This window comes from Eucalyptus grandis, chromosome 2 (genome assembly GCF_016545825.1).
Source record: "Eucalyptus grandis isolate ANBG69807.140 chromosome 2, ASM1654582v1, whole genome shotgun sequence".
Lineage (NCBI taxonomy): Eukaryota > Viridiplantae > Streptophyta > Magnoliopsida > Myrtales > Myrtaceae > Eucalyptus > Eucalyptus grandis.
Window position 1 is genome coordinate 7,516,588 of NC_052613.1, and position 24,119 is coordinate 7,540,706.

The 24,119-nt window shown below is 42.0% G+C and overlaps 3 protein-coding genes and 1 non-coding gene across 4 annotated transcripts; 3 read left to right on the forward strand and 1 right to left on the reverse strand.

Annotated features, from left to right (window-relative positions):
* The first annotated feature begins 1,582 nt into the window (after nucleotides 1–1,582).
* LOC120291024 lies at nucleotides 1,583–1,685 on the forward strand. Its single transcript, XR_005548832.1, has one exon. It is a non-coding gene; the product is annotated as a U6 spliceosomal RNA (small nuclear RNA).
* Nucleotides 1,686–5,370: 3,685 nt separating this feature from the next.
* On the forward strand, nucleotides 5,371–7,083 carry LOC120290165. The gene is made up of 2 exons (XM_039305877.1): nucleotides 5,371–6,235; nucleotides 6,611–7,083. The coding sequence occupies exons 1-2, from the start codon at nucleotides 5,394–5,396 to the stop codon at nucleotides 6,819–6,821; spliced, it is 1,053 nt and encodes a 350-aa protein (XP_039161811.1). The 5' UTR covers nucleotides 5,371–5,393; the 3' UTR covers nucleotides 6,822–7,083.
* Nucleotides 7,084–10,067: 2,984 nt separating this feature from the next.
* LOC104420611 (replication protein A 70 kDa DNA-binding subunit B) lies at nucleotides 10,068–14,160 on the forward strand. Its single transcript, XM_039307313.1, has 13 exons — nucleotides 10,068–10,267; nucleotides 10,970–11,116; nucleotides 11,223–11,289; nucleotides 11,358–11,503; nucleotides 11,628–11,805; nucleotides 11,927–12,197; nucleotides 12,284–12,386; nucleotides 12,463–12,587; nucleotides 12,901–12,979; nucleotides 13,069–13,213; nucleotides 13,312–13,472; nucleotides 13,605–13,725; nucleotides 13,817–14,160. Exons 1-13 carry the CDS (start codon nucleotides 10,134–10,136, stop codon nucleotides 14,015–14,017), a joined length of 1,878 nt encoding a protein of 625 aa, XP_039163247.1. The 5' UTR covers nucleotides 10,068–10,133; the 3' UTR covers nucleotides 14,018–14,160.
* Nucleotides 14,161–14,615: 455 nt separating this feature from the next.
* Nucleotides 14,616–19,176, reverse strand: LOC104420589 (glycerophosphodiester phosphodiesterase GDPD6). The gene is made up of 8 exons (XM_010032402.3): nucleotides 18,994–19,176; nucleotides 18,023–18,201; nucleotides 17,499–17,682; nucleotides 17,340–17,414; nucleotides 16,781–16,890; nucleotides 16,114–16,332; nucleotides 15,596–15,751; nucleotides 14,616–15,242 (listed from the first exon to the last, which is right to left on the reverse strand). Exons 1-8 carry the CDS (start codon nucleotides 19,004–19,006, stop codon nucleotides 15,003–15,005), a joined length of 1,176 nt encoding a protein of 391 aa, XP_010030704.2. The 5' UTR covers nucleotides 19,007–19,176; the 3' UTR covers nucleotides 14,616–15,002.
* Nucleotides 19,177–24,119: the final 4,943 nt, after the last annotated feature.

Below are 24,119 nucleotides of genomic sequence, written 5' to 3' on the forward strand. Positions count from 1 at the left end.
TCAGCGGGACAGCTTGGATAGGGAAAGTCCACTCAGCAAAGCCCCAACACCAGGACGACGTCGTCTCCCGGCATTTTTGGAAGAGAAATTTTTGTAATAGGTTCACAAAATTCCTTTCTTGTGTCTATATAAAAATGGTTTATGATCCTGTTCGTAAATGATTACTAACCTTTTATATTTTTTTTCCAGATTTATCATAATCCCTTTTTTTTTATATTTATTGTGTACACATATATAAAGTTGTGAACAAATGCAAAATAGAGGGAATTTTTTTGATAAAATATAACTTATTCTAATGATCTTAGAAAAAAATTCAACTACAAACCACATGATGATTTTTACTGCTAACAATCCCATTATAATCATCTAACATTCTCCTCTTGAAAATTCATTGAAAATATAAGCACTTTGCCAAGAATGAAGTCACTTACATTTTGCAATGTCAAGAGAATGCCTTTGGTTATTAAGCATGAGAAAATGTCATAAATGGTCCATGAACTTTAATTTAATAGTCAATTTCATCTCTGAGTTTTCGATTTGCTCAATTTGATCCCTGAACTTTCATCTAATGTTCCATCTAGTCCTAACTATTTGAAAATTGACCAATTTATCTTTCTTTTTAATACCAAACTGTTTTTTATAAAAAAATATATATATCAAATTGGGTTTTTTTCGTCGAAAAAATACTACATTTATACAAAGTAATAAAGGTCAATATTTTTTCCTTTCTCCATATTAAAAACCAATGAAAAACTGGACAATAATAATAAACAAAGGTGAATCTTGCATTTTGATTTCTTTTTGTAAATGCAAATTACTTGAATAATGTACAAAAGCCCATCAATCGATTTTTCTTATGGACTTCACGGAAAGGGAAAATCGATTGATGGGCTTTTGTAAATTATTCAATTAATTTGCATATACAAAAAAAGAAATCAAAATGCAAGATTCACCTTTTGTTTATTATTAGTGTCCCTTTTTCCATTTGTTTTTAATATGGAGAAAGGAAATAAATATTGACCTTTATTATTTTGCATAAATGTGGTATTTTTTCGACAAAAAAAACCAGTTTAGTATTTTTTATTTATAAAAAAATAGTTTGGTATTAAAAAAAAAAGAAATTTGTCAATTTTCAAATAGTTAGAAACTAGATGGAACATTAGATGAAAGTTCAATGACCAAATTGAGTAAATCGAAACCTTATGGATAAAATTGAACATTATATGAAAATTTATGTACTAAATTGAGCAAATCAAAAGCTTAGGGATGAAATTGAACATTAGATGAAAGTTTAGAGACCAAATTGAGCAAATCGAAAGCTCAGGGATGAATTGAATATTAGATAAAAGTTCAGGGATCATTTGTGACATTTTCCCTTAAACATGTAATTTAAATAAAGAAAAAGCAAGGAGACAAAAAACTTGGTTGAGTGGACCCACGTAAGTTTGGAAGGATGCGGTTGGGCTCTTCATGGAAATACAATATCTTCTTTTATGTGTTACTTTAAGGAGAGAAGAGTCCCACATCGAACAAAACCACACATGCACTCTGCTTTATATGCAAAAGCTAGACAAGAAAGGTTGTCTCTTCGGAGACATCCGATAAAATTGGAACGATACAGAGAAGATTAGCATGGCCCCTGCGCAAGGATGACACGCACAAATCGAGAAATGGTCCAAATTTTTTTGCACTTTTTTAACCCGAGTTTTGAACAAGTGTAAAATATTTTTAAAATGGTCTATTACATATCCAAACGAATGCCACTCCTTGTCTTTGATACTTTTTTTAACCCGAGTTTTGAACAAGTGTAAAATATTTTTAAGATGGTCTATTACATATCCAAATGAATGCCACTCCTTGTCTTTGATACTTTTGTATTTATTGATATTATGGTTGCGATATGGTACGTATGCTTGCAATTACCATAAATAAACTGAAATTTAGGAACAATTAAACTGCATCTTAATGTAGATGACATTTCTCACGAATTTTACTCCTCACCTCGAGTGCTTTTATATTTATTCATATAATGGCTCGAAAATTTCTATAACTTTATGATATTGAACTAATGCTTGCAATCACCATATACAAAACAAAAATTGTGGGACAATTAAATTTCATCTCAATTTATAAGTTTTTGCTCTCTCTTTTTGTGAAAAAAAAATTTCAATAACTGGAGGTTTTTGGAACATTCTACAAGCTCCGTGGATTGATTTAATTCCAAACCTCTGGCTACATTTACAGGTGATATTGACTTAGAGGAGTTTGTCTTTAATTCATGGAATTTGAGCAATTGAACTCAGAGTCCCGAAGTGGAAATCCTCCGAGCCCCCAATCAACAATACCAACCATGAGCATTATGTTTAATGTTGAGTATAACTTCAAACGACTCGTACTACATTGTCTAGCTCTGATATAATTCATGTGGGACTTCATAGTTGCTAGCATCTTGGTCAATATGTGGTGATTGGCTTGCATATCTCGAATCGAGTTGCGGGGTGCAAGGTAATTATAACTCAAATTAAGTGTTGAGTATATAGTGTAAAACTCTTATCATAATATTATAGAGGGCATCGTTAGTACTAGTCATCTCTCCCTACCTTTTTCATTTATGAAACAAAAAGATATTAATTCGTTAGCCGATCCTTATTTTTAGATTTTGCTTCTTCCAAATAATGCCGCTCGTCTGACTCTTCTTTTCTTTATCATTGATAGAAACCCGTAGTTAAGTTTTTAAAAATTATTTTGCGATAAAACATCATTCAAGCAATCTGCAAACGCAAAAATTTCGGTCTTTCGATGAAGATAATTGCTTCCTAATCCATATATAATTCATGTCTTGTAATTGTGAGAAAAAAAAAAGGTCAAATTTTTTAGAGTGAAAAAAGGTAAACCACCTTTTCAAGTGGATTATGCATTGGGCTAAGGCCAACCCAACGTCATTATTTGGCATTACTCTTCACTTACAAGAAAGCACTAGATGTATAATTAAGGCCAATGCACTGAAAACTCTCAATTAATACACTAGTGCCGCACAAAAACCTCCATATTTGTACACCCAGGACATATTTAGCTCAAACTTATAATTTTTTCATAAAAATCCCCAGATTGATATAGCAACACCAATGCCACATTTACTCCAAATTGTGATAAATTTAGGATTTTTTTTTTTTTTTTTGCGTAAATGTGGCACATTTGTATTAGTTTAGGGTAATTATGGTATGGACGTACTAATTTGAGGTTTTTGTAACGTGAAAATTAGTTTGGAGTAAATGCAACACGAATCTACTGGTTTAGAGTAAATTTGTCAAAGATATATCAATTTGAGTGTTTTTATGACACAAAAATTAGGTTAGATAAACGTGGCATTAGTGTAATAGTTTGGAGTTTTCGGTGGTATCAATCTTATAATAGAAGCAAAGGAATACAATACCAAACTTATTCTTTTTCATATGTCCAAGGTTCATGGATCACTTGTTAGGTTGGTAACGTGGGCCTTATATATATGCATAGAGAGAGAGAGAGAGAGAGAGAGAGAGAGAGAGAGAGAGAGTGAGAGCAATGAAAGCTTCAATGTATGCACAAATCCAGAAAATGATTCGAAATTTTATAACATTTACCTTTTCGGTTCTCTTTAATATTTTTTAACTCATTTCACCGTGTTACAAAAATTTCCCTTTTTTATTCCCTACTTCATTTCAGCTTTACAAATTAGTTCGCCAAAAATATTTTTTGCAGTACTAATTTTTTTATTTCTTAGTATGTATTTACAGGCTATTTCTTTTTTTCTTTTTTGTGGAATAAGTGCACTAGAAAACTTAAAACTCGATACGAAAGTGTAATCAAATTTTAAGATTATAAAAAATTGCAAAGTCACAAAAGTGTAATTAAACGGAATAACTTGATTGCACATTTGACCAAATTGTTCGAGGAGTATTGGTGCCGTTCTCCCCACTCCAATCGAACAAATATGAACGAGGGGGATAGGAAAAAAAAGGTAAAATTGGAAAAAAAAAAAAGAAGAAGAAATAAAAACAAAAACAAAAGTCAGCGGGACAGCTTGGAAGCGGAAAGTCCACTCAGCAAAAGCAAGCCACAACACGACGACGACGTCGTCTGCTGCCATTTTTGGAAGAGATAAAAAGTTGCGTTAATGGCGCGCACGCCCCCGTCACTCTGCCCCTTCGGAAGAGCTCCTTCGATTTTAAGCTCGAAACTCATGCCGATCCCCACGCATCGCCCCCCTCCTCTGTCCCTCTCGTATTTCCCTGTCCTAACATCACTTTCTCTCTCCACCTGATCTTCGCGTCCCCATCGTCTTCTGCCCCTCCGTCGTTCGATCCAGTGTTCTCCACGGACTCGCCGGAATCCCACGCCGAGACAAGCGTCGCCGGTCGCGGTCGCGGTCCCTCTCTGTTTCTGCGGAAACCCGATATCCCCGTCGCCGCGCGCGGAGTCTTGATGTGAGTCCCGCGCTTGAATTTTTCTCGTTCATCGATCGAACGGCATGTGATGTGGTTGATCTTCCCGAGAGTTGCGGCTCTTGTTTGGTATCTTTTCGCTACTCTGAGGTTTTCCCCTGTTTTAGAGGAATTGGTCTGAATAGTTTGTGGGATCGATGGATCGACGTTTCGAGCGATTGCAATGCTCAGAGGGTATTTCCTGCGCTTGATTTTTTGTTCGTTCATGGATCAAGCAGCACGTCATTTGGTTGGTTTTCAGAGAATTACGGCTCTTGTTTGGTAGTTTCCCCTGTTTTGGAGGGATCGATCCGAATAGCCCGTGGGATCGATGGATCGACTGCGCGATGTTTTGAGCGATTGCAATGTACTTATGAATAACATAGCCATGCATATATGGATGGAACTGTAATTTTGATCTTTCGCCCACTATGTAAAAAGCCGTCAACAAGAAAATGCATTAACACGCCCCGGGCTTCGAGTCAATTCTTGTTCTAATTTTTCTCGTTCATCGCTCCAGTGGCATGTGAATTGGATGAATTTTCAGAGGATTGCGGCATTTGAGATTTTTGGGTTTGTAGAGATTCCCCTGTTTTAGAGGAATTGATTGGAATAGTTTGTGGGATCGATGGATCTCAACGTTTCGAGCGAGTGCGGTCTGATGTCTGCCTTGTCAGAATTCGCACGGCTCAGAGGGCATTTCGATGCTGTACTTACGAATGATTTGCCCCCATGCATTCGTGATTGGGGTTGTAATTTCATGGAAGCTGTTCGTCATTTAGAATCAACAAGAACATGCATTAACATGCCCCTGGCTTCGATTTGATTCTTGTGCTAATCTATCGCCGTGTATCTGGTAGGTCTATGGATGAGTTGAGTTTTCTGGTCTGCCTATGCGTAGCCTGATCGACTGAAACTGGAGTATTGTTAGATATGGAAGCTGGGCCTGCGAGGGGTAATGGTGATGCCGATTTAAGGGAGCATCCTCCTTCCGCTCCAGGCGGAGATGATCATGCATTTCAAATCAAGCGGCTACATTCGTCGTCGTCGTCGTCGTCATCCGGGTCGTCATTGTCGTCTGGAGAGTCCTTTGAATTAGAGGTGAAGGAGACTAGCACTTCCGATGCAGGCGTGTGTGGCCACCTCATCCACAACGACAAAGACCGTAAATTGGTTCCAAGACGAACAGAAGAAGACATTCCGGTCAGCTCGATGCCCAAGACCGAATCGTCCGAGGATGGTTCGTCGCGGCACTCGAGGTCCGACAACTGGTCGGCGAAGCAACTCCCTCCGGTTCAGGTGATGGAACGAACGGGCGACGTCGCGGGGAGCCCTTCTCCGTACAGGATCCCTTCTTCCGTGTTCGCCAGAACCAAATCGACTGCCCCGATGGAATGGAGCGTCACTTCCAACGAATCATTGTTCAGCATCCAGATGGGAAATTCGAGTTTTACTAGAGACCAGGTATGTTGGATTGGCAAATCTCAAGAGCTCGGCACGTCCAGCGCACCACCTATTCCTCCTCCGGTGACGGTGGATCGTGCCAACCCAACTCCAGCCAATAAATCGCCGGAAATTGACTCAAGAATCACGAATATAGGCGAGCATCAATGCGCACCCGCCCCGGCTGCTCAACCACCGAAGGATTCAAAGCGAAGCGCGGGTCATAGTAAAGAAATTTTCCCTTGGTCAGAGATAGCTTCCTTCCATTCCACCAGTCCGTCGCACAATTCTGATGCGAGCGGAAACAGCGTTAAATCCTTCGCCTTTCCAATGTAAGCTATATCACTTCAGCTCATCTTTTACTGCGGAAATATGCGTCGATTCTGCTTGTGCTCTGAAGATGATTTGCGCGCTGTAGAAGCCTATCTGATAGAGGGAGGGAATGAGAGTGAGTAAGCTGATATCAATGGGTAATGATAAAGTAGGTTAATGCTCTACTTCCTTCTGTAGCAATATGAAGTTCAAATTCTTCATGTACATGATAAAACAAGAGAAACTAGGTTAACGAATTAGTATAGAGCAAAGCACGAAGGTCTGAGCCAAGAACTTTAAATCTGGTCTAAATGCCACAGAGCATGTAACTTTAAGGATTCCATTGGTGTGTTTAGCAAAACTCGGAGATAACTCAGTGTTTTGGCTGTATGAAGATTGTCCAAAGATGTGGCCATGAGCGGCTCGCTGGGGGTCGGTCCGAACGGCATGAAGCCAGTGATGTCCTTCTCGCAAGCGCAGTCGGAACCGCAGTCTCCGAAGCCCCCGCAGCCCCCTAAATCAGCAGCAGTAGCAGCAGCATCAGGCACGGGTCAGGCCAGATGGTTCGCTTGCTTTCCTTGTTGCTCGACCTGTTCCTCGAGCTGACGATTCGGGGCCAGTCTTCTCAGGCGCCTTCGTTCGGCGTTAGGTTGCAGGAATACACAGTCCGTGGCCTGCGGAGTTTTGTTCTGTCCTTTCATTTTTGGATCATTCAGATTCACCGGTGACTGATCTTGCGCCGTCGGTCCATCGGTGGAAATGGATGATGATAGGGTCCTTGTTTCAGATGTTCATAGACGATCTTGTAGTTTGGTTGAAGGGATTTTTCTTTCGCCGGTACTCGCAGCAGCAAAAAGTGCTGCTTGATCTTACCAGCCAAAGATGCAGTTTTATATCGAAATGTACAGGTTTTCTCATGCTCCTGTGTTGCAATATATTAACATGGATTTGCAGCTATGGTTTCTACATGTCCTGTAATATTTTTTACCATTGTTGTGGAATGGTATGCCTGCACCAAACTTTTGCTCGAGTTTTAAGTTTTGCATTAACATCATATATTCTCCATTATAGGTCAATGTCTGATAATCCTTTCGTTCCTTTAGAGTTATCCAGATTGATTAATCGAATTCATCTACTTATATTTGACTAATGCCGTAAATGACCTAAAGTGGTACACACGTGACACGTTTATCCAAAATTAATTTTTATGTCACGAACAAATTAAAATCGAGACGCTCGTGTCACATGTATCCCAAGTTATTATCCCATCAAAGAAAATATGAAATCAGTACTTCAACTAGTTTTTATGTTATGAAAAAATCCAAATCCTCAGATTTGGGAATATGCTAAAATACGTTAATTGTGCCTCAAGAGCTCCCTCAAGTTTAGAAAATCTACCAAATTCCACGGGATAAATGTGCTGCGAATATATATCAATTTTGGATTTTCTACGGTACAAAAACTAGTCCGAGGTTAAATATCATATTAGCATAGCAATTTGGGGTTTTATGTGATGTGATGAGATTTCATGATCTAAAATCTCGGTGATTAGGGATTTCTTTATAATCGGAAAATTAGTTAGTAATAAAATGTGGTACTAGTTTTGTCTCTTTCATGGCATCAACATATATTAATTATTGAACTTTCTCTCTTTTCTTAACATAACCCACTCACCCTCTGTCTCCTCTGTCTCCTCTATTTATAATGTCCTGATGAAGTCAATATTTAACTTCCTCTATAAGTTAGTCTTTTATAGGGGTGTGCAAAATACCCGGAAACCGCCCGGACCACTTGAAACTGGACTAGAACCGCCCAGAACCGGCGGTTCTTGAGGGAACCGGTCCGGTTCCCGGTTCCATGGTCGAATCCGCCCACCCACCCGGACCGGACCGGACCGGAACCTTTTAATGTTAAAAAAAAAATTATTAAAAGAAATCCTATATCTCGTCTCACTCCTTTCGTCTTCAGCTCCTAATCCTATCACGATTTCGTTGCGTTTACTTCTCCCGCCATCCGCATCTCCACGTACTTAAATTTATTTTTCTTTCTTTAGCTTGCTTTGATGTCACGTAGTCGTTCTATGTTGAAAACCAAAATTGTTTCGTATCAAGATCGGTTCCATGGATCCACCTGGTAACCGAATCGGATCAACGGTCCGGTTCTCGGGTAGATCCATGCAACAAACGGGTGGATCTCGATTCTAATTTTTCGGAACCGGTCCTTAGCGGACGGTTCCCAGTTCTAGGTTGGGAACCGCCTGCCCGGACCATGCACACCCCTAGTCTTTTACCTCTCAAATAAGTTATTAACTACTTTTTCCAAAAGCTGGTCTTTAACTTTTCAAACAAGTTAGCGCGTTTGGTTGTGTTTGTTTAAAAATTGTTCCGGGGAACGAAATAGAAAAAAGTATTTCTGTTCCGGGGAACAATTTTTGAACAAAAATACGCGTTTGGTAAACTTGTTCGGGAATAAAAATAAACAAAAACATGTTTGGTAAATTTGGATAATTTTTTTATTTCTTTTATTTTTTCTATTTTTTTCTTATTTTTCCTTTTTTTCTTTTTCATTTTTTTCTTCTTTTGGCCGGTTGCGCCAAGGCCGGGCGAGGGCCGAGCTCGCCTAGCGGTGGTGAGGCGGCGCGGCCGCCGCCGGGCGAGGCCGAGGCTCGCCGGCCACCGCCGGGCGAGGCCGAGGCTCGGCCACCGGGCGAGCTCGGCCCGCGGCCCGGGTGAGCTCGAGGCGGATCCGGGCGAGAGCTCGCCCAGCCGGCGCGAGGTCGGCTCGCCTCGGGCGAGCTCGAGCTCGCCCGGATCCGGCGAGGCCGACCCGCCCCCGGCCGGCGAGCCTCGGCCTTGCCGGATCCGGGGGGGCGAGCTCGAGCTTGCCCGGCCATGGCGAGGCCGACCTCGCCTAGCTACGGTGAGCCTCGGCCTCGCCGGGGGACGGCGAGCGTCGGCCTCGCCGGGGCCGGCGAGCTCGCCGTGGCTGGGCGAGGCCGCCGGCCCTCGTCGGCCGGTCGCCGGCCATGGTCGAGGCCGGCGACCGGCCAAAAGAAAGAAGAACAAAAAATAAGAGAAAAAAAAAAAAAATGTTTTTGATTTGTGTTCTGTAAACGGAAACACAAAATTTGTGTTTCTCGTTTTGTTTCTTTTTTGTTCTTGGGAACAAAAAGAAAAAAACAGAAAAATTGTTTAAAAACAAAAAAAAGAATACAACCAAACGGGGCCTTATTGACCACTTCCTCCATAAGCTAGTCTATAACTTATCAATTAAGTTATTGAGTAAGACTTATACTAACACATTAATACTTTCAAGAGAATTGATTGTCCAAATCAATCTCTAGATCCTACAAGCCATAACTTTTTTTGACATGGAAATTTTATTTGGGATATGACATGAATGTATTAATTTTGAATTTTCCTTAATAATAAAATTAGTCCGAGCGTAAATGCAATTTGGGGTTTTCCGTCACGCGAGCAGATCCCCCAGTCAAAGATCTTGGTGATTCAATATATATATATATATATATATTTTAATGATCGGAAAATTAATTTGTGGAGACGGGCCGAAGAGCCGGAGCCGGGCACGCAAGTTAGCGAGGGACAAGGAAGTAAATTCCGGAGCCGGCGGCTCGCGTTTTTGGCGCCAAGGAAGAGCCGCCCGAAACCGGTTCGTTTTCGAAAACCTTTGCCGCGAAACGTCTCGCGAAAAATTGGAAACGGAAAGAAAAAATGGAGAATGGCGCGTGAAAAACGCCAGTCGAAAAAACCTCAAAATTTTTGGCGCTCAACGGCCGGGCAGCCGGGCAGGCAGGCCATTACAAGAAGAGCTCGCTTCTCTCCCCGCTTCCGCCCTCTCTCATCCCCAGCACCTGAAGCTCGTGTAGAGAGAGAAAGTAGAGAGATAAAGTAGAGAGAGATGGCGAAGACGGTGACGCCGGGCGCGATCTCCATCATGCGGTCGACGCCGTCGCCGGACTCCTCCGGCGATGTGCCCGCCATCGTCGTCCAGGTGCTCGACCTCAAGTCCACCGGCAGCCGCAACCGCTTCATGTCAGTCCCTTCTCTTTCTCTCTCTATCTCTCTCTATCTGATCTCTCGTTTGTCCGTTCGATCTCTGCTTCGGCCGCCGGTCGGTTGAGGTTTGACGTGGGATTCCCCGAGCTCGCGGCGAGAGCGAGCGGTTTTCTCAAGCCGACGGATCTTGGTGGTTTGGGTTCTCGGTTTCATTGCGTTTTACCGACGATGGCGCTAGGCATTTTCCTGTCCGTAGGATGTATGTCGACGGCAAATGCGATTAAGGGAGGGAAAAAACGGATCTTGGTGGTTTGGGTTCTCGATTTCGTCGCGTTTTGCCGACGACGGCGCTCGGCATTTTCCCCGTCCTAAGATGTGTGTCGGCTGCTGCGGCGGCGGCGGCGGCGTTGCCGGGTTGATTACGCGGCCCGTCGTCTGGTGTTTCCTGGGCCGCGGGTCGTTAGTTTGTGATGGGTGGTGGACGTTTTCGGGTTTCTGTGGGGGAGGAGGCTTGGGAAGCCGAAACCCACCAGGGATCTGCGGTGCTTATTGAAATTAATGCAAAGCGTGGGGATAGATTTACCCATTGTCTTGCTGCATCTGCTTGTTTTCTTGTTCTCTTTTGTATCGTTGCTGGCCCGTTATGCTTTTTGAATTGGTTGGAAATATGAGGAACATCAGTTGAGATGGCAATTGGTCCTGTCTCTAAGGTTGTCTCTTTTGGCTTTTTGAGCGCAGGTTCACGGCTAATGATGGGAAGATGAAGTTGAAAGGGATCCTGCCTTCGAATGTGGAGTCTGAGATTCTTTCCGGGAGTATTCAGAATCTGGGCCTGATCCGGATACTTCATTACACCCTCAACGACATTCCGAACAAGTCGGACAAGTAAGCGCAGCTTATGCGATGGACATTTACCTGTAGTCGTGCTTACTGAGATTAGTGTCCGACACATTGACTCTTTTTATTTTCCCTTGTGATTCTGTTGTTTCAGGTATCTGGTTGTCAACAAGTGCGAAGCGGTTTCTCCAGCACTCGAAATGGAAATTGGGAGCGATGCGGTGATTTGGACTCTGGCATTATGTTGAAGAAGCTGAAGCAAGAAAATGAAGCTAATTCTGATGGCAAGATCGAGGAAAGCGGAATTCTTTTGAAGCCGAAGCAAGAATTTGAAGTAGAAAATCAAGCGAAAACAGGAGCTGGAGTACTTTTGAAGCCGAAGCAAGAGATGGTTGCGAAGTCGGCTGCCCAAATTGTTCACGAACAAAGCAGGAAGTGAGTTTCTGTTTTGTCTTCTCTTTTGAGTTCGTTCATAAGTAAATTGTACGTGGAAGACTTTTGTAGTAATTTCCTGCAAGATCGATTGATGTATTGATCCCTGTTCTTTCTGTCTTCCTAGTATGGCTCCCGCTGCACGTCTAGCCATGACTAGAAGGGTTCATCCTCTCGTATCACTGAATCCTTACCAAGGCAGTTGGACCATAAAAGTCCGAGTGACGAGCAAAGGGAACATGCGCACTTACAGGAATGCTAGAGGTGAAGGTTGTGTCTTCAACGTGGAGTTAACAGATGAAGATGTAAGTGGGATACTGCTTTTTAATTCTAAACTTCCGGTGATATATTTTAAGAAGCATATTCAGCTCTCAGATATATGACCACTGCATAGCAACTGAATGATTTAGTCGGCTCGTTGTGCAGGGTACACAAATACAAGCAACAATGTTCAAGGACGCTGCCAGGAAATTCTATGACAAGCTTGAAATGGGGAAGGTGTATTACATATCAAGAGGAACACTGAAGGTTGCTAATAAACAGTTCAAGACAGTGCAAAATGACTATGAGATGACCTTGAATGAGAATTCTGAAGTGGAAGAGGCCAGTAGTGAAGCTTCTTTTGTCCCCGAAACAAAATTTAATTTTGTCCCAATCGATATGTTAGGTCCCCATGTCAACGGGAAAGAGCTCATTGGTAAGAATACAAGTATCCACTCCAATGTTCACTTCGGCGTGTTGTAATTTGATGCATGCGCCCTAATTCTCTCTTTATTGATTCAGATGTTATTGGCGTGGTTCAAAGTGTTTCTCCTACCATGAGCATCCGAAGGAAAAGCAACAATGACATTATCCCTAAGCGTGATATAACTATTGCTGATGAGACGTAAGTTTTTCCCACCATTTTGGAGCCTCTCTTGTTTGTCGTCGTCTAATGCCTAACACAAGTGTATGAAAATCAGGAAGAAGACCGTTGTGGTTTCTCTGTGGAATGATCTCGCGACCACTGTAGGTCAGGAATTGCTTGACTCTTCTGACCAATCGCCTATTGTTGCTATAAAGTCCTTGAGAGTCGGGGATTTCCAAGGTAATTGCTATCTTGAAACAAAATATTGTTGTATACTTGGCTCAAAGAGTTCTGTTCTTGTTTGGATTTAGTACAGTGGATTGATTTATTTGATGAAATTTTTTTACTTTTGCCAAACTTGAATAAAATAAGTTCCTAGTTCATATTCGAAAAGTTTTATGTACTAACATATATCTCGAGAGTGCAATTTATCCAATTAATATAATAAGGTATTTTCCATATTATAAATTAATGTTGTGGTGATAATATATGCTTTTAGTTGTCTTCAACTTTAAGAGTGGATGAATTACGTTACTGTGGTATCCTCTTTCAGGTGTATCTTTGTCTACAATAAGCCGAAGCGTAGTAAAAGTAAATCCAGAGACACCGGAAGCAGAGAAGCTGAGATCCTGGTGAGTTTGTGTGGGCAAGCAACTATGACCATTCTGTTCTTTCTGCGCTTTTGAATAGTTCTTTAAGTTCTGAACCCTTTTTTTGATAGGTTTGACTCTGAAGGTAAAGGCAGCTCAATGGACTCTGTTGGTTCAGGCATTACTGCCTCATCAAGAAATGGATCAAGGTCCATGTATTCTGACAGGGTGTTCCTTTCTCATTTTACTAGCAATCCTTCTTTGGGTGATGACAAGGTAAACATACAGCATTTAGCTGACTCCAAGCTAACCCACCATTTTTGTGGTATGGGTCTGTTTCTCTGGTTTTAACTTGATCGATTCGTTTGGCACAGCCTGCATTTTTCAGCGTTAGAGCCTACGTGAGTTTCATTAGGTCTGATCAAACGATGTGGTATCGTGCATGCAAAACATGTAACAAGAAAGTGACAGAAGCCATTGGATCTGGATATTGGTGCGAAGGGTGTCAGAAAAATGATGAAGGATGCAGTTTGAGGTGAGAACCTTCGCATTTATGAAATTCTTTACAGATATAGTGGGCGTGAAGGCAATAATTGGGCGCATACTGTATTTTCGTGCAATTAAATGATAATTTGTTCTTTTTGTTTTCTCCGTTTTAATGCTACAGATACATAATGGTAGTGAAGGTTTCAGACCCAAGTGGTGAAGCATGGTTTTCTACATTCAATGAAGAAGCAGAGCATATCATTGGGTGCCCAGCTGATGAGCTCAATCAACTGAGATCACAGGTAAGCCAAGAACAAACATGTAAAGGTTAATTAATCAGTGGGTGCCCAGCTGATGTGCTAATGTTGATATCAATTCTCGACGTTGTTTCAGGAGAACGAGGAGAACCCATATCAGCTAATGCTGAAACAAGCAACTTGGGTTCCTCATCTTTTCCGGGTCAGCGTTGCTCAGCATGAGTACATGGGTGAAAAGAGGCAAAGGCTAACAGTGAGAGGAATTGCTCCTGTTGATTTCGCTGCAGAGTCTAGATTTTTGCTGGAAGAAATATCGAAAGAGAAGGCTTCTCAGTAGGGTTTGGATGGGTTTTGTTGTCTCTAACTATATGTTGGTTAATCTCTCCTTGTCGAGTGGGGACTCCATTTGGGATCCTCTTCTTTTGCTTGTATATGGCTTTCAGGGTTTAGTAGAAACAGGCGGCTTGCTGCATCTCTAGACTTGCTTTAATAGTTACATGTTTATGTCCATAATCTCACTTTGCCATCGAAATTCAATTTGCGAAATCTGTGATTGAAGTTAGTAATTCTTCAATTTCCTGACATGAGATTTTAATGAAGCTTGGTGACTAACCAAAACAGAACTATGGGATGTATTGGCTCGATCAGCACTGATTTATGAATCGGCCACAAAATAATTATTGTACCTCAAACTCAAAGAGGCTAGAGCTAAGTCAACATCTGATCTTCCTGGTAGTATAATGTTTAGAAATAAGTAGAAAGTTTTTGAACTATTTTGCAATTTCATGACAAATATTAGGACTTGTAATGCACATATCTATAATGTTTAACAATAGATTGCCAAGTCAGGGATTTGTGAGCTCATGTATTTCTGGACGATAATATGCTCTCCTTCGCCCTTTTGATACCCTCATCTTCAGTGTCGCGTTATTCTCTTTTTGAAGCCAGAAAGAAAATTTTATTTGCACTGAGATCAACATTTCTTTACAGAGAAAACAAGTCTAAAATGGTCCGAAACTTAGCAAGAGAAGGCATAGACTGCAACAAAATGACGTAGAGCTACTCCGGACACTCAGCAGCTCATTGGAACTCACAATAAAACTACAAGAGAAGTTTCCAAATGATGACCATAAGCCGGCGGAACGAGGGCTAAAGTTTTATTCTTGGCATACGATGACCATGTATAGTCGTCCTCGCCGCTTCTGCCCCCGCTAATTCACTGGCTAAACTTTCATTCCACGCAGAAGCACATTTTACTCATCTAACAAATGAAAAAAAAAAAAAATGGTGCATCACGTTGATGACTACCTACGACATATATTTCATACCCTCTCATAGGAAGAGACCATCACAGCAATTTTGTGCAATAGGGAAGTCTCGTTAGAGTCTTTTGAACTGAGAGGAGAGGTCCACTCCTGGTAATTGTGTAGACTCCCTGTGAAATCCGTGAAGAGCCCATCAACTCCCATCTTGTGAATCCAGAACTCGTATTCCTCATAAGGATCTTGATTGAAGTTGAAGTGGAGAAACATGTTCTCGTTCCTATAGGTGTAAGGGTGCACCTGAATTAAGCATCGCCAAGATCAGATATCGAGATTATCGGTCACAATGATGAAGTAAGCATTGACCGGATGAACATTATCATAAGCAACATCTAAGTTGAGTGAATTTGAAAGGACAATATGTATCGACCAGAGAATACTCTTTGCATGTTTGATATCTGATGAGAGTCGGAAATAGAAAAACATTCAGTATATCCAATTACTTGTGAAAGTTGAAATACAATATGTCTTACTCAACTGGTTGGTTTCGGAAACTTCCTTAGCACACCAAAAATATGAAATCATTCAGAAATTCAGACTGGGGAATTCTATTGCAATCTAGCATTCAATTATCATACACAGTAAATAATCACCTCTAAATTGTGTGCATGTGCTCGGGCAACAAGATCAGTCGGCGGTTGCAGATAATTGTTCACAACAGGAACCACAGTATCTTTCCAGGGTCCAATGCCCACTACATAGTTCTTAATAAAATCAAAGTATCCATCTGAAGTAATCTCCCAGTATGACTGCAGATTGTCAAAGGGCCATTCAGACAATTAGCAAACGCAAGTAGAAGTCAAATATGCTTCCATCTCACCAAAGAAAGGAAAAAAAAACAAATAAAAAGAAGAAGAAGAAGCTTCAGAACTAATTATTTGAGTAGAGGCCCCATCAGTAAACTCAATGCTGCACCAGATGAATTATGCATGCAGAGGTCCCTCAGTTAAATAAAGATGTGTTTGATTCAATTCGATCTAAACCAAAATGACTTCAATAAGAAAAATGTTATCTTAATTTTGAAAAAGGACAAAAAAAAAAATAAAATATTGAGGAATTGGTGACAGCAATGGCAAACACCTCTCCAAGATTGAAAAGGCAGCAAACTTACCTGGTTAGTGTCCTGAGTAGGAACGGTAATGTCATCAATCAAGAAGATTTTGGGCAAATCTGTCAGATTTGATGCATACACAAGGGAAGTAGGAGCAAAAGACTGGATAAATGCAGGTTGCTTCTTCCATTCATCCGACAGATATGAACCCTTATATCCATACTTCTTAAGTGTCTCCACAAACATATCCTCAAATTTCTTCCCATTTGGCCACTTCACCTGTACCATCAGAGGAAGAGAAACTGTGTCATCTACAACAGCTGAACGACTTACTAGGTTGCTGATGTAAAATAATTGGTTATACCCACCTCAAAAATAGAATTTTTTTTAAAGGTACTGAAATTGTTATTAATTATTTGCATGCAATTTCGCAAGTGCATGTTAAAAACTAGTAATAAAGTGCAATATGTAGGCAATAGCTCAATGTTAAGAGGTTCTGCATCTGTGGTGCCCTGCAACATTAAATTCTCATTCTTTTTTGAACCAAGGAAATGGAAAAGATAACATCTCAGTGATAATCAACCAAATATCTATTTTCTAGCTCTCAATGTTGATGAGGCCAAATCAAAAGTGGTAAAAGTGGACTCAATTGCATCTTTACACTGTAGGAGATAGAGACTACGATGTCCTATCATTCAAGTGACAGCTTACAAGAGAATCCACTCACATGTTCATTGATGAACACAGGGTTCTTAATCTCAGGGTATATGCCGACAACTCTGGTTGCATCCAGTGCGATTGCAATGTACTCTTCAAAAGTAATAATTTGAAATTTCCCTGAGCATGAGGAAGGTAAGAGTCATTCATTCCACCAGTTGAGAAGGATATGGAAGTAGTCTTAATACTGCTAAAAGAATATTAGAATTAGAAAGTTCGACTGATTTAGATAGCATGTTTGCTGTAAAAGGTTTTAAAAATTTTCCATGTCTAAAACTCAGACCTGATACATGCAACAATCTAAAAGTTGAAAAGAAAGGTATAGAAAATCTGCAGTTTGGACAACGTGATTATCATCTTTTTCTAAGCACACTAAAATGATATCCATCAAAGGGGATTCAGTTGCAAATAATGGTAGAGGCAAGCAAACTATGGCCATGAGTACATTCAGCAGCAATCGAAGGATGACCTTAAAGATAACACTGTTCATTCAGAAAGCTAAAGAAAAGAATATAGTTTGGTCATCACATACACAACATGAAATCTAATCGAAGTAACGAGTAACCAACCATTATATTGCTGATCCCGGTATGGGAACCTCTGTCTCGCCCTCAATGACTTTAGTTCTTTCAATGTGAAATCAACTGCATGTCAAGACGGTAGTATAAGCAGAACATAGCAAAAGGGAGAAAATTCCTGTGAATACACAGTCGAGGAGAAATCATTACCAGTGAAGAAGCCGGTAGTGTTAGCGTCTTGGACTACATAGGTTCTTTTACGGTTAGCAAATTCCTTGTGTTGAGCAACATCGGTTGTATCATCAAGAGTCACATCATGGAAGCATATAAGAACACCATCTTTTGAGGATAAAATGTCTGTTTCAATGAAGTCTGCACCCTCTTTAATTGCTCTCTGCAATCATCAGGTGACCCAGAGTTAGCAGGAATAGTTTTCACCTGATTGCAAAATCTATACGTATATCTGCAATGTTAAACTCAGGTAGATCAACAGACTAATGTAGAACCTCCATGGAAACTGAAAATATGTACTCATCACATGGACCGAGCCTTAGACATAGGAGTGCTTTCACTTTGACAACTTTACAATGTCTATCAGCATAGATCTAGAAGAATACTAGTCAGATCCAGAGTCAAATTCTTAATGTGTATCATTTGAGAACATAGCCTCGTCCATCTCTCTGCCAAATAGTCAGCACATTTGATAAATGAAAGGTTAAACTCTGCATCATCACCATATAAGCAGCAGCAGTTTCTTCAGGAAGCTCTCCATTTGAACCTCGATGGGCTATATTATAAGGACGAGAGGTCTGTAGCGGTCGTCTTTCTCCTTCTGCCACTTTGCTGGGGAGAGGGTAGAAAGGCCTTGCAGCACTCTCCACAATGAGACATGAAAGGGCAAAGAGAATGAGACCTGCAAATATTTTCCAGCATCACTGACAGCAAATAGAGATTACCCAAAGACAAAATCAACATGACAGACAACAAATGCTCGTGTGCGTTTCATTTATTTCTTGATCAGAGTCATGCAATACTCGAGCATACATACAATTAAAATAGTTCATCTGAGTGTTATCTGACTATGGCTGAGTTCCCCATATCAGAGGTTGTAGAATAGAACAGGGAAAGCTTAATAAAAAGCAGCAACAGCAGCCCAGGAAAAAAAAAAAAAAAAAAAAAATCCTCGAGTCAAGAGGATTGAACACATTAGAACAGGGATGCCAATTTGCTTGAGCATGGAATGCGGATTTAAATTCATTCCATTAGCTCTTCAAGTTGTGTTCTTGCCTTCTCCTCCTCTTTCGAAAACCAAAGATTCCTCTGGCATTAACACTAGCACATTCCTCCATTCAGTGCCCCCCCGAGTTCACGAATCATTTGACTCAACCGTCAACAAATGCATACAGTTATCGATCCGAATTCTCAAATCATCATAATCATAATTTTCCACGATTCCAGCACAGCTCACCCAAGCCAATGCGATAAAACAAGAAAACAGACACGTGACCATCATCCTCCGGCAGAGAGAAATCAGCATCCCAAGCGAAACGAAAGAGAACCCATTCCTCACACGAATAAATAAAACCGACCCGATGCCAGTGCGCACCGATACGCTCGAGACTAAAGAAGGACAGAGAGCAACGGCAAGAACGAAACAAGGAGACAAAAAACAAGAATCGATCAAAGCTTCAACATTCCAACTTACAGGCAGAACCCATGATTCTTGTCTCGACCCTGCCTTCTCTCTCTCACCCAGAACCCTCTCTGCACCTCCCTCTCGTCCCCCTCCGTGTCGACTGGTTTCGCTTTCTTGCACTCCTTTTCCTGGGTGCCGTTCTTGCCTTATATACCGTCGACAGTCCCCATTTTTTTTTTTTGGGTTTCTTCTCGGTCCGGTCGTCTTTTAATAGGATTCCAGGATTGGGTTGGAGGACTTTTCGCCGTGGATCTACACGCGAGCTCCCGAAGCATATTCCCATAATCAGTAGGGGGCACCCCAAGTCATCCATTCTTTTTCCCCACCCGGGACGGCTCCTCGTCTTTCTCAAGGATTGACCGACTAATCTTGGAAGAGTAGCTAAGCTCTCACGGTCAACGGTTCGGGCAATGCCTCGCCACGTGTGGAGCAACGGGCTGTGCTCGGTCTTGTCCGTATATGCTCGCAGCATCGGAATTCTTGGTTCGGGTCAACGCATTGCGTCCAGTTTTGGACTACTTTACATCAATCGTGAACTATAATGGCAGTTGATTCATTGAATTGGGGAGGGAGAATTTTGGGGTGATTATATGTCATATTCCCACGGAAAGGTCGGCTGCTTTTATTTGCAAATTAATCAAATTCAATCTTGCATTTAGTCAAAATTGAGCATGATTCTAAAATATTAAACTATTGCGAATGGACCTGTTTATAAAATGTGAGAGTTTATTTCAGCAATTTGTTTGTGGTGACCTATTTGGCCAAAGGGTTTGCTACGTATATTGATAGCAACCTCCTTATTACATGGGCCACATGTGTACTAGAGGTAAGATGACCATAGCTCCATTGGTCAGAATTTATTATATCACGCGTTTTTCGACATTGATTCGGATGGAAAAAGAGATATGACATACCAAGAACATTAACAAATTCACCACATTGTACTGTTTGACATTAACTTTTCAAAGCATAAATCTCCGTTTTTAAGGCTCTTTTCACAGCAGAAATCACATTATGCTATTCGGTCGCTTCCGTTTGAAGTTGCAAAGCCACTCTTTTGAGTTTTCCACTTGATTAAGTGATAGAAACAATCTGACAAAAAAAAAAGTGATAGAAACAACATCGTGCAGACAATATTCGAGCATGCATTACGTTGGCAAGCAAAATAAATGATTTAATAAAGCCAGAATAAGTCATCAGAGTGGTCAGATTCAACTCATTCTTCTCGGCTCCAACCCCACGCTCAAGTAATGGAAGAAAATCCTGTCCCTACTCTTATTCATTTGATTTCGGTGTAATTTGGAAAGGAAGGCGACAGCGACAGCATCGAGCAAGAGCATTTATTCCACTTGCCGTCGCGGATACGCGCATTTTCTCTCGCTAACGCGTGAACATCTCTTTCGACATCGATTTAAGCAAAATAGATATGATATACCAAAAAACATCACCAAATTCAGCACATTATGCTGTTTGACATTAATGAAAAACACAAATATGACATGGTTGAGAGTTCTACTCAAGACTCTTTCCACAGCATAAACCAAAGCAACACAAGAGCTAGGGTTGCAAGAACACCCAACAGGGGTTTTATTACATAGAGACAGTATAAGATAACGGCATGCGGGAATCGAAATTAAATGAGTCTTTCCACATATATATGGATATAAGTTATGTACCCTATTAGACGGGCAGGCGGCGAACTGACAGTGATGTGCTTCATGGGGTTGGACCAATCGGTGTGGTTGGCGTGCTTGACGAAGTCGGTCGGGCTGAGGAACACGCCGTGGCAGAGGCACACGATGAAGATGTCGCCGCCCTTCCCGACCTTGTAGAGGAACCCGTCCACCTTCTTGCCATCTGGCCCATCTCCTGTAGTGGTCACAGTAAGCAACTGCTTCATTCCTCTCACTCCATCGTCGTTGCTGTTCTTCTGATGAGCATTGTTGCTTTGAACAGCATTTGGAAGCCTAGGTCTCTTGATCTGCTCATCCGGAGAGGTGTCCTCAATCACGACGGCCGACTTCCCATTAGTCACCTTTGCAGCACTGGCTTTGGCATCTGAGTTTGGTTGGCGAGATGTCCATGGCTGCTGAGAGCTGGAAGAGCCTGTGCCTCGGGCCTGAGTGCTTGCTCCTATGCAAAAATGTTATAAGTAACAGAAGAAACAATAAGTTTTTCTAAGCTAGCTATTGTATGTATTTAATCGAGTGCGGTTGATAGAGGTGAAGGAGGGATAAAAATGCATGAGTTGTTAGTAACAAACAAGAAAAAGAGAACAGCTATTGATTACAACCTCAACTGCATTAATCCACTAGAAGGGATTAAACGCTTCAAGTTTATGAACAGTGGGATCAACTTGGCTTTGATTATGTCGATATCCTTATAATTAAGAATTACTAGCATATCCAATCTAAATGCATCGAGTTAGTCTGTCTATCCTTTATTTCATTTGTCGACGTGTGAATTGATTAACAATGAGTTTAATCTAAGACATAAATTGATATGAGTACTAGTTGCCATGAAATCTAAGACATAAATCGATATGAGTACTAGTTGTCATGACACGATACTCTAACACCAAACTTCATGGGACATTAATTGTTGCACTATATATGTTCTCACATGGTTGGGCTGCTACAAATTTACCGTAACTTTACCTAGCAGGTAATATTACCTAGTGGCGACTCGAGACTGCGTGATTAACCTAATATTCAAAATTTGCAACCTTAAACACTGAAGCATCCAATAATCATTAGGGAAAATCACAAGTACTAATAGCCTCTTCTCAATTCCAAACTTCAAAGCTAAACACACTGAATACATTGAAGCAGATTAGGATATAAATCAGCTTTACAAATGCATGCAAGTGAAAAGTTAAATTCGATAATGAGCAGCATCTTCTTTGCAAAATATATCAGGATCTATACAGTTAATTCATGCAAGCAAAATCTATCGAAAACCTTCCATTTTTCTCTGGAATAGTAAAGGGCTAAAAACACAATGTGTACCTTCTAGTATTTTTTTCCGATAGGACTCTTCAAGGGCATTCATCTTCCCCACAGCCCAACAAAGCTTGCGGTTCTCAAAATCCGAAGCTGCCCCTCCTGGCAGCACGATTGGCTTCGGCAGTGGACCTTGAGGCGGCTGTGCTGCTGCTGCCAGAAAATGAGCCTGGGGGATGCAGCAGCCGCTGCTCTTGGCACCGCCATTGACTTCAGCAGTGGACCTTGAGGCGGCTGTGCTGCTGCTGCCAGAAAATGAGCCCGGGGGGATGCAGCAGCCGCCGCTCTTGGCAGTGCCATTGACTTTGGCAGTGGACCTTGAGGCGGCTGTGCTGCTGCTGCCAGAGGAGGAGGAGGAGGAGCCGGGGGGATGAAGCAGCCACTGCTCTTTGCAGCACGATCGACTTCTGTGGTGGACGTTGTGGCGGCTGCATTGCCGCTGCCACTGCAAGAGGAGGAGCCGGCGGGGATGCAGCAGCAGCTGCTTTCTTCTTCGCCTCGGTACGTTCACGGGCCCTCTTCCTCAGGATGAACCTCCTGGAGGCCTCTAGCCGCCTCTTCTTTCGCTCCTCCACATCTGACCTGATTTCGTCCAAGTTATTATCGTCTGTGTTATCGTACGGAGGCAATGGTGGCTGCTGCGGCTGCAGCGGTGGCGGCTGAATGCCATTGTTTTCTGAGCACCCGTTATTGGTGGGTTCACATTATTGACAGCAGTTGCTCCTGTTGCAGTCGATGAGGGCGCGTTAGGGTCTGGGCTCTCCTTGATCTCTTCGAAGAGTTCGTCAAAAGAGAGTCCAATGTTCAGGTCGAGCGGCTCTTCGGCCGGAGGGGCCATTTCAGAAATTCGGATTTCCTTAGGGGGCTCTTGAGAGATCCTCTGCATCAGATTTTGTGGGGCCCCATTACTCATCACTGAGGTGGTGTCGTTGACTTGATCGTCATGAGAACAGTTCCCAGCATGTTGATTTTCCCCCTCCATGACGTCGCGCTGTAAAAGAAAGGATCTTGGAATCATTAGATTTCGAATTATGCAGAGAAAGATTCTTCACTGTCAATCAAGATTTCATAGATTCAGATCTTGAGACCCTTTCGAGCTTAGAACTGTTAAGAACCGATGCATGAGAAACACAAAACCACGTAAAACAAGCGCAATATCTTACGTACCAATAGGAGAGATGAAGGTGGATTATCTTGCGCTGCGACTGCCGGAGAAGCAGGCTTGAGATGGCCTATCAGGCGAGCTCTCGCCCGGAGGAACCCGAAAACCAGCCTTGAAGAGAACGCTAGCCGACCAGATAAGATAGGGATTCTCGTACGAAAGCAACAGCAGGTGCTGAAAAATGGCAAATGAGTGTTTTTAAGGAAGCTTGTGGCGGGTTGAGCGTGTTTCCTTTGGAGGCGACAACACAGACCCTCCTGGACGACATGTGGCGGGCGGTGGACCTTGGAATTCCAACAGTGGATGAGCTTTTGAATTACACCTCATGTACCAGTTGTGGCGCTTACTTGGTTAAGCAAAGTATTCAATTACTTTCCACAAATTCCAACCGCTCTTGGCAGAGCCATCGACTTCGGCAGTGGACCTTGAGGAGGCTGTGCTGCTGCTGCCAGAAAATGAGCCCCGGGGGATGCAGCAGCCGCCGCTCTTGGCAGTGCCATCGACTTCGGCAGTGGACCTCGAGGCGGCTGTGCTGGTGCTATCCGACATGTGGCGGGCTGTGTTTCTTCATTGCCGGATAGCGATTTGAATTACACCTCATGTACTAGTTGTGGCGCTTACTTTCCACAAATTCCGACCAACTTCCCTTTCGAATGGTCCGAAAACTGTCGTAGCTCGCCGCATCTCAGGTGTCGGTGTGGCATGTTGAGTAGCAGAGACGCGTGCATTGCATTTTGCCTAAAGAAGAGAAAGATGATCGAGAAATTACCGTATGGACGACGTCACGAACATGAAAATCCAATATGGAAAATGGAAGTAGAAACAAGCGACTCGCATTCAACACTTGATATTGCGGATCGGGATTTGACACACACAGCATTATCCTCATCATAATGATGCTACCCTGATTTCTGAGCCATCTTTTCCCTTGACTAACCAAATGAAGCAAGAGAGAAGATGGTAAGATGACT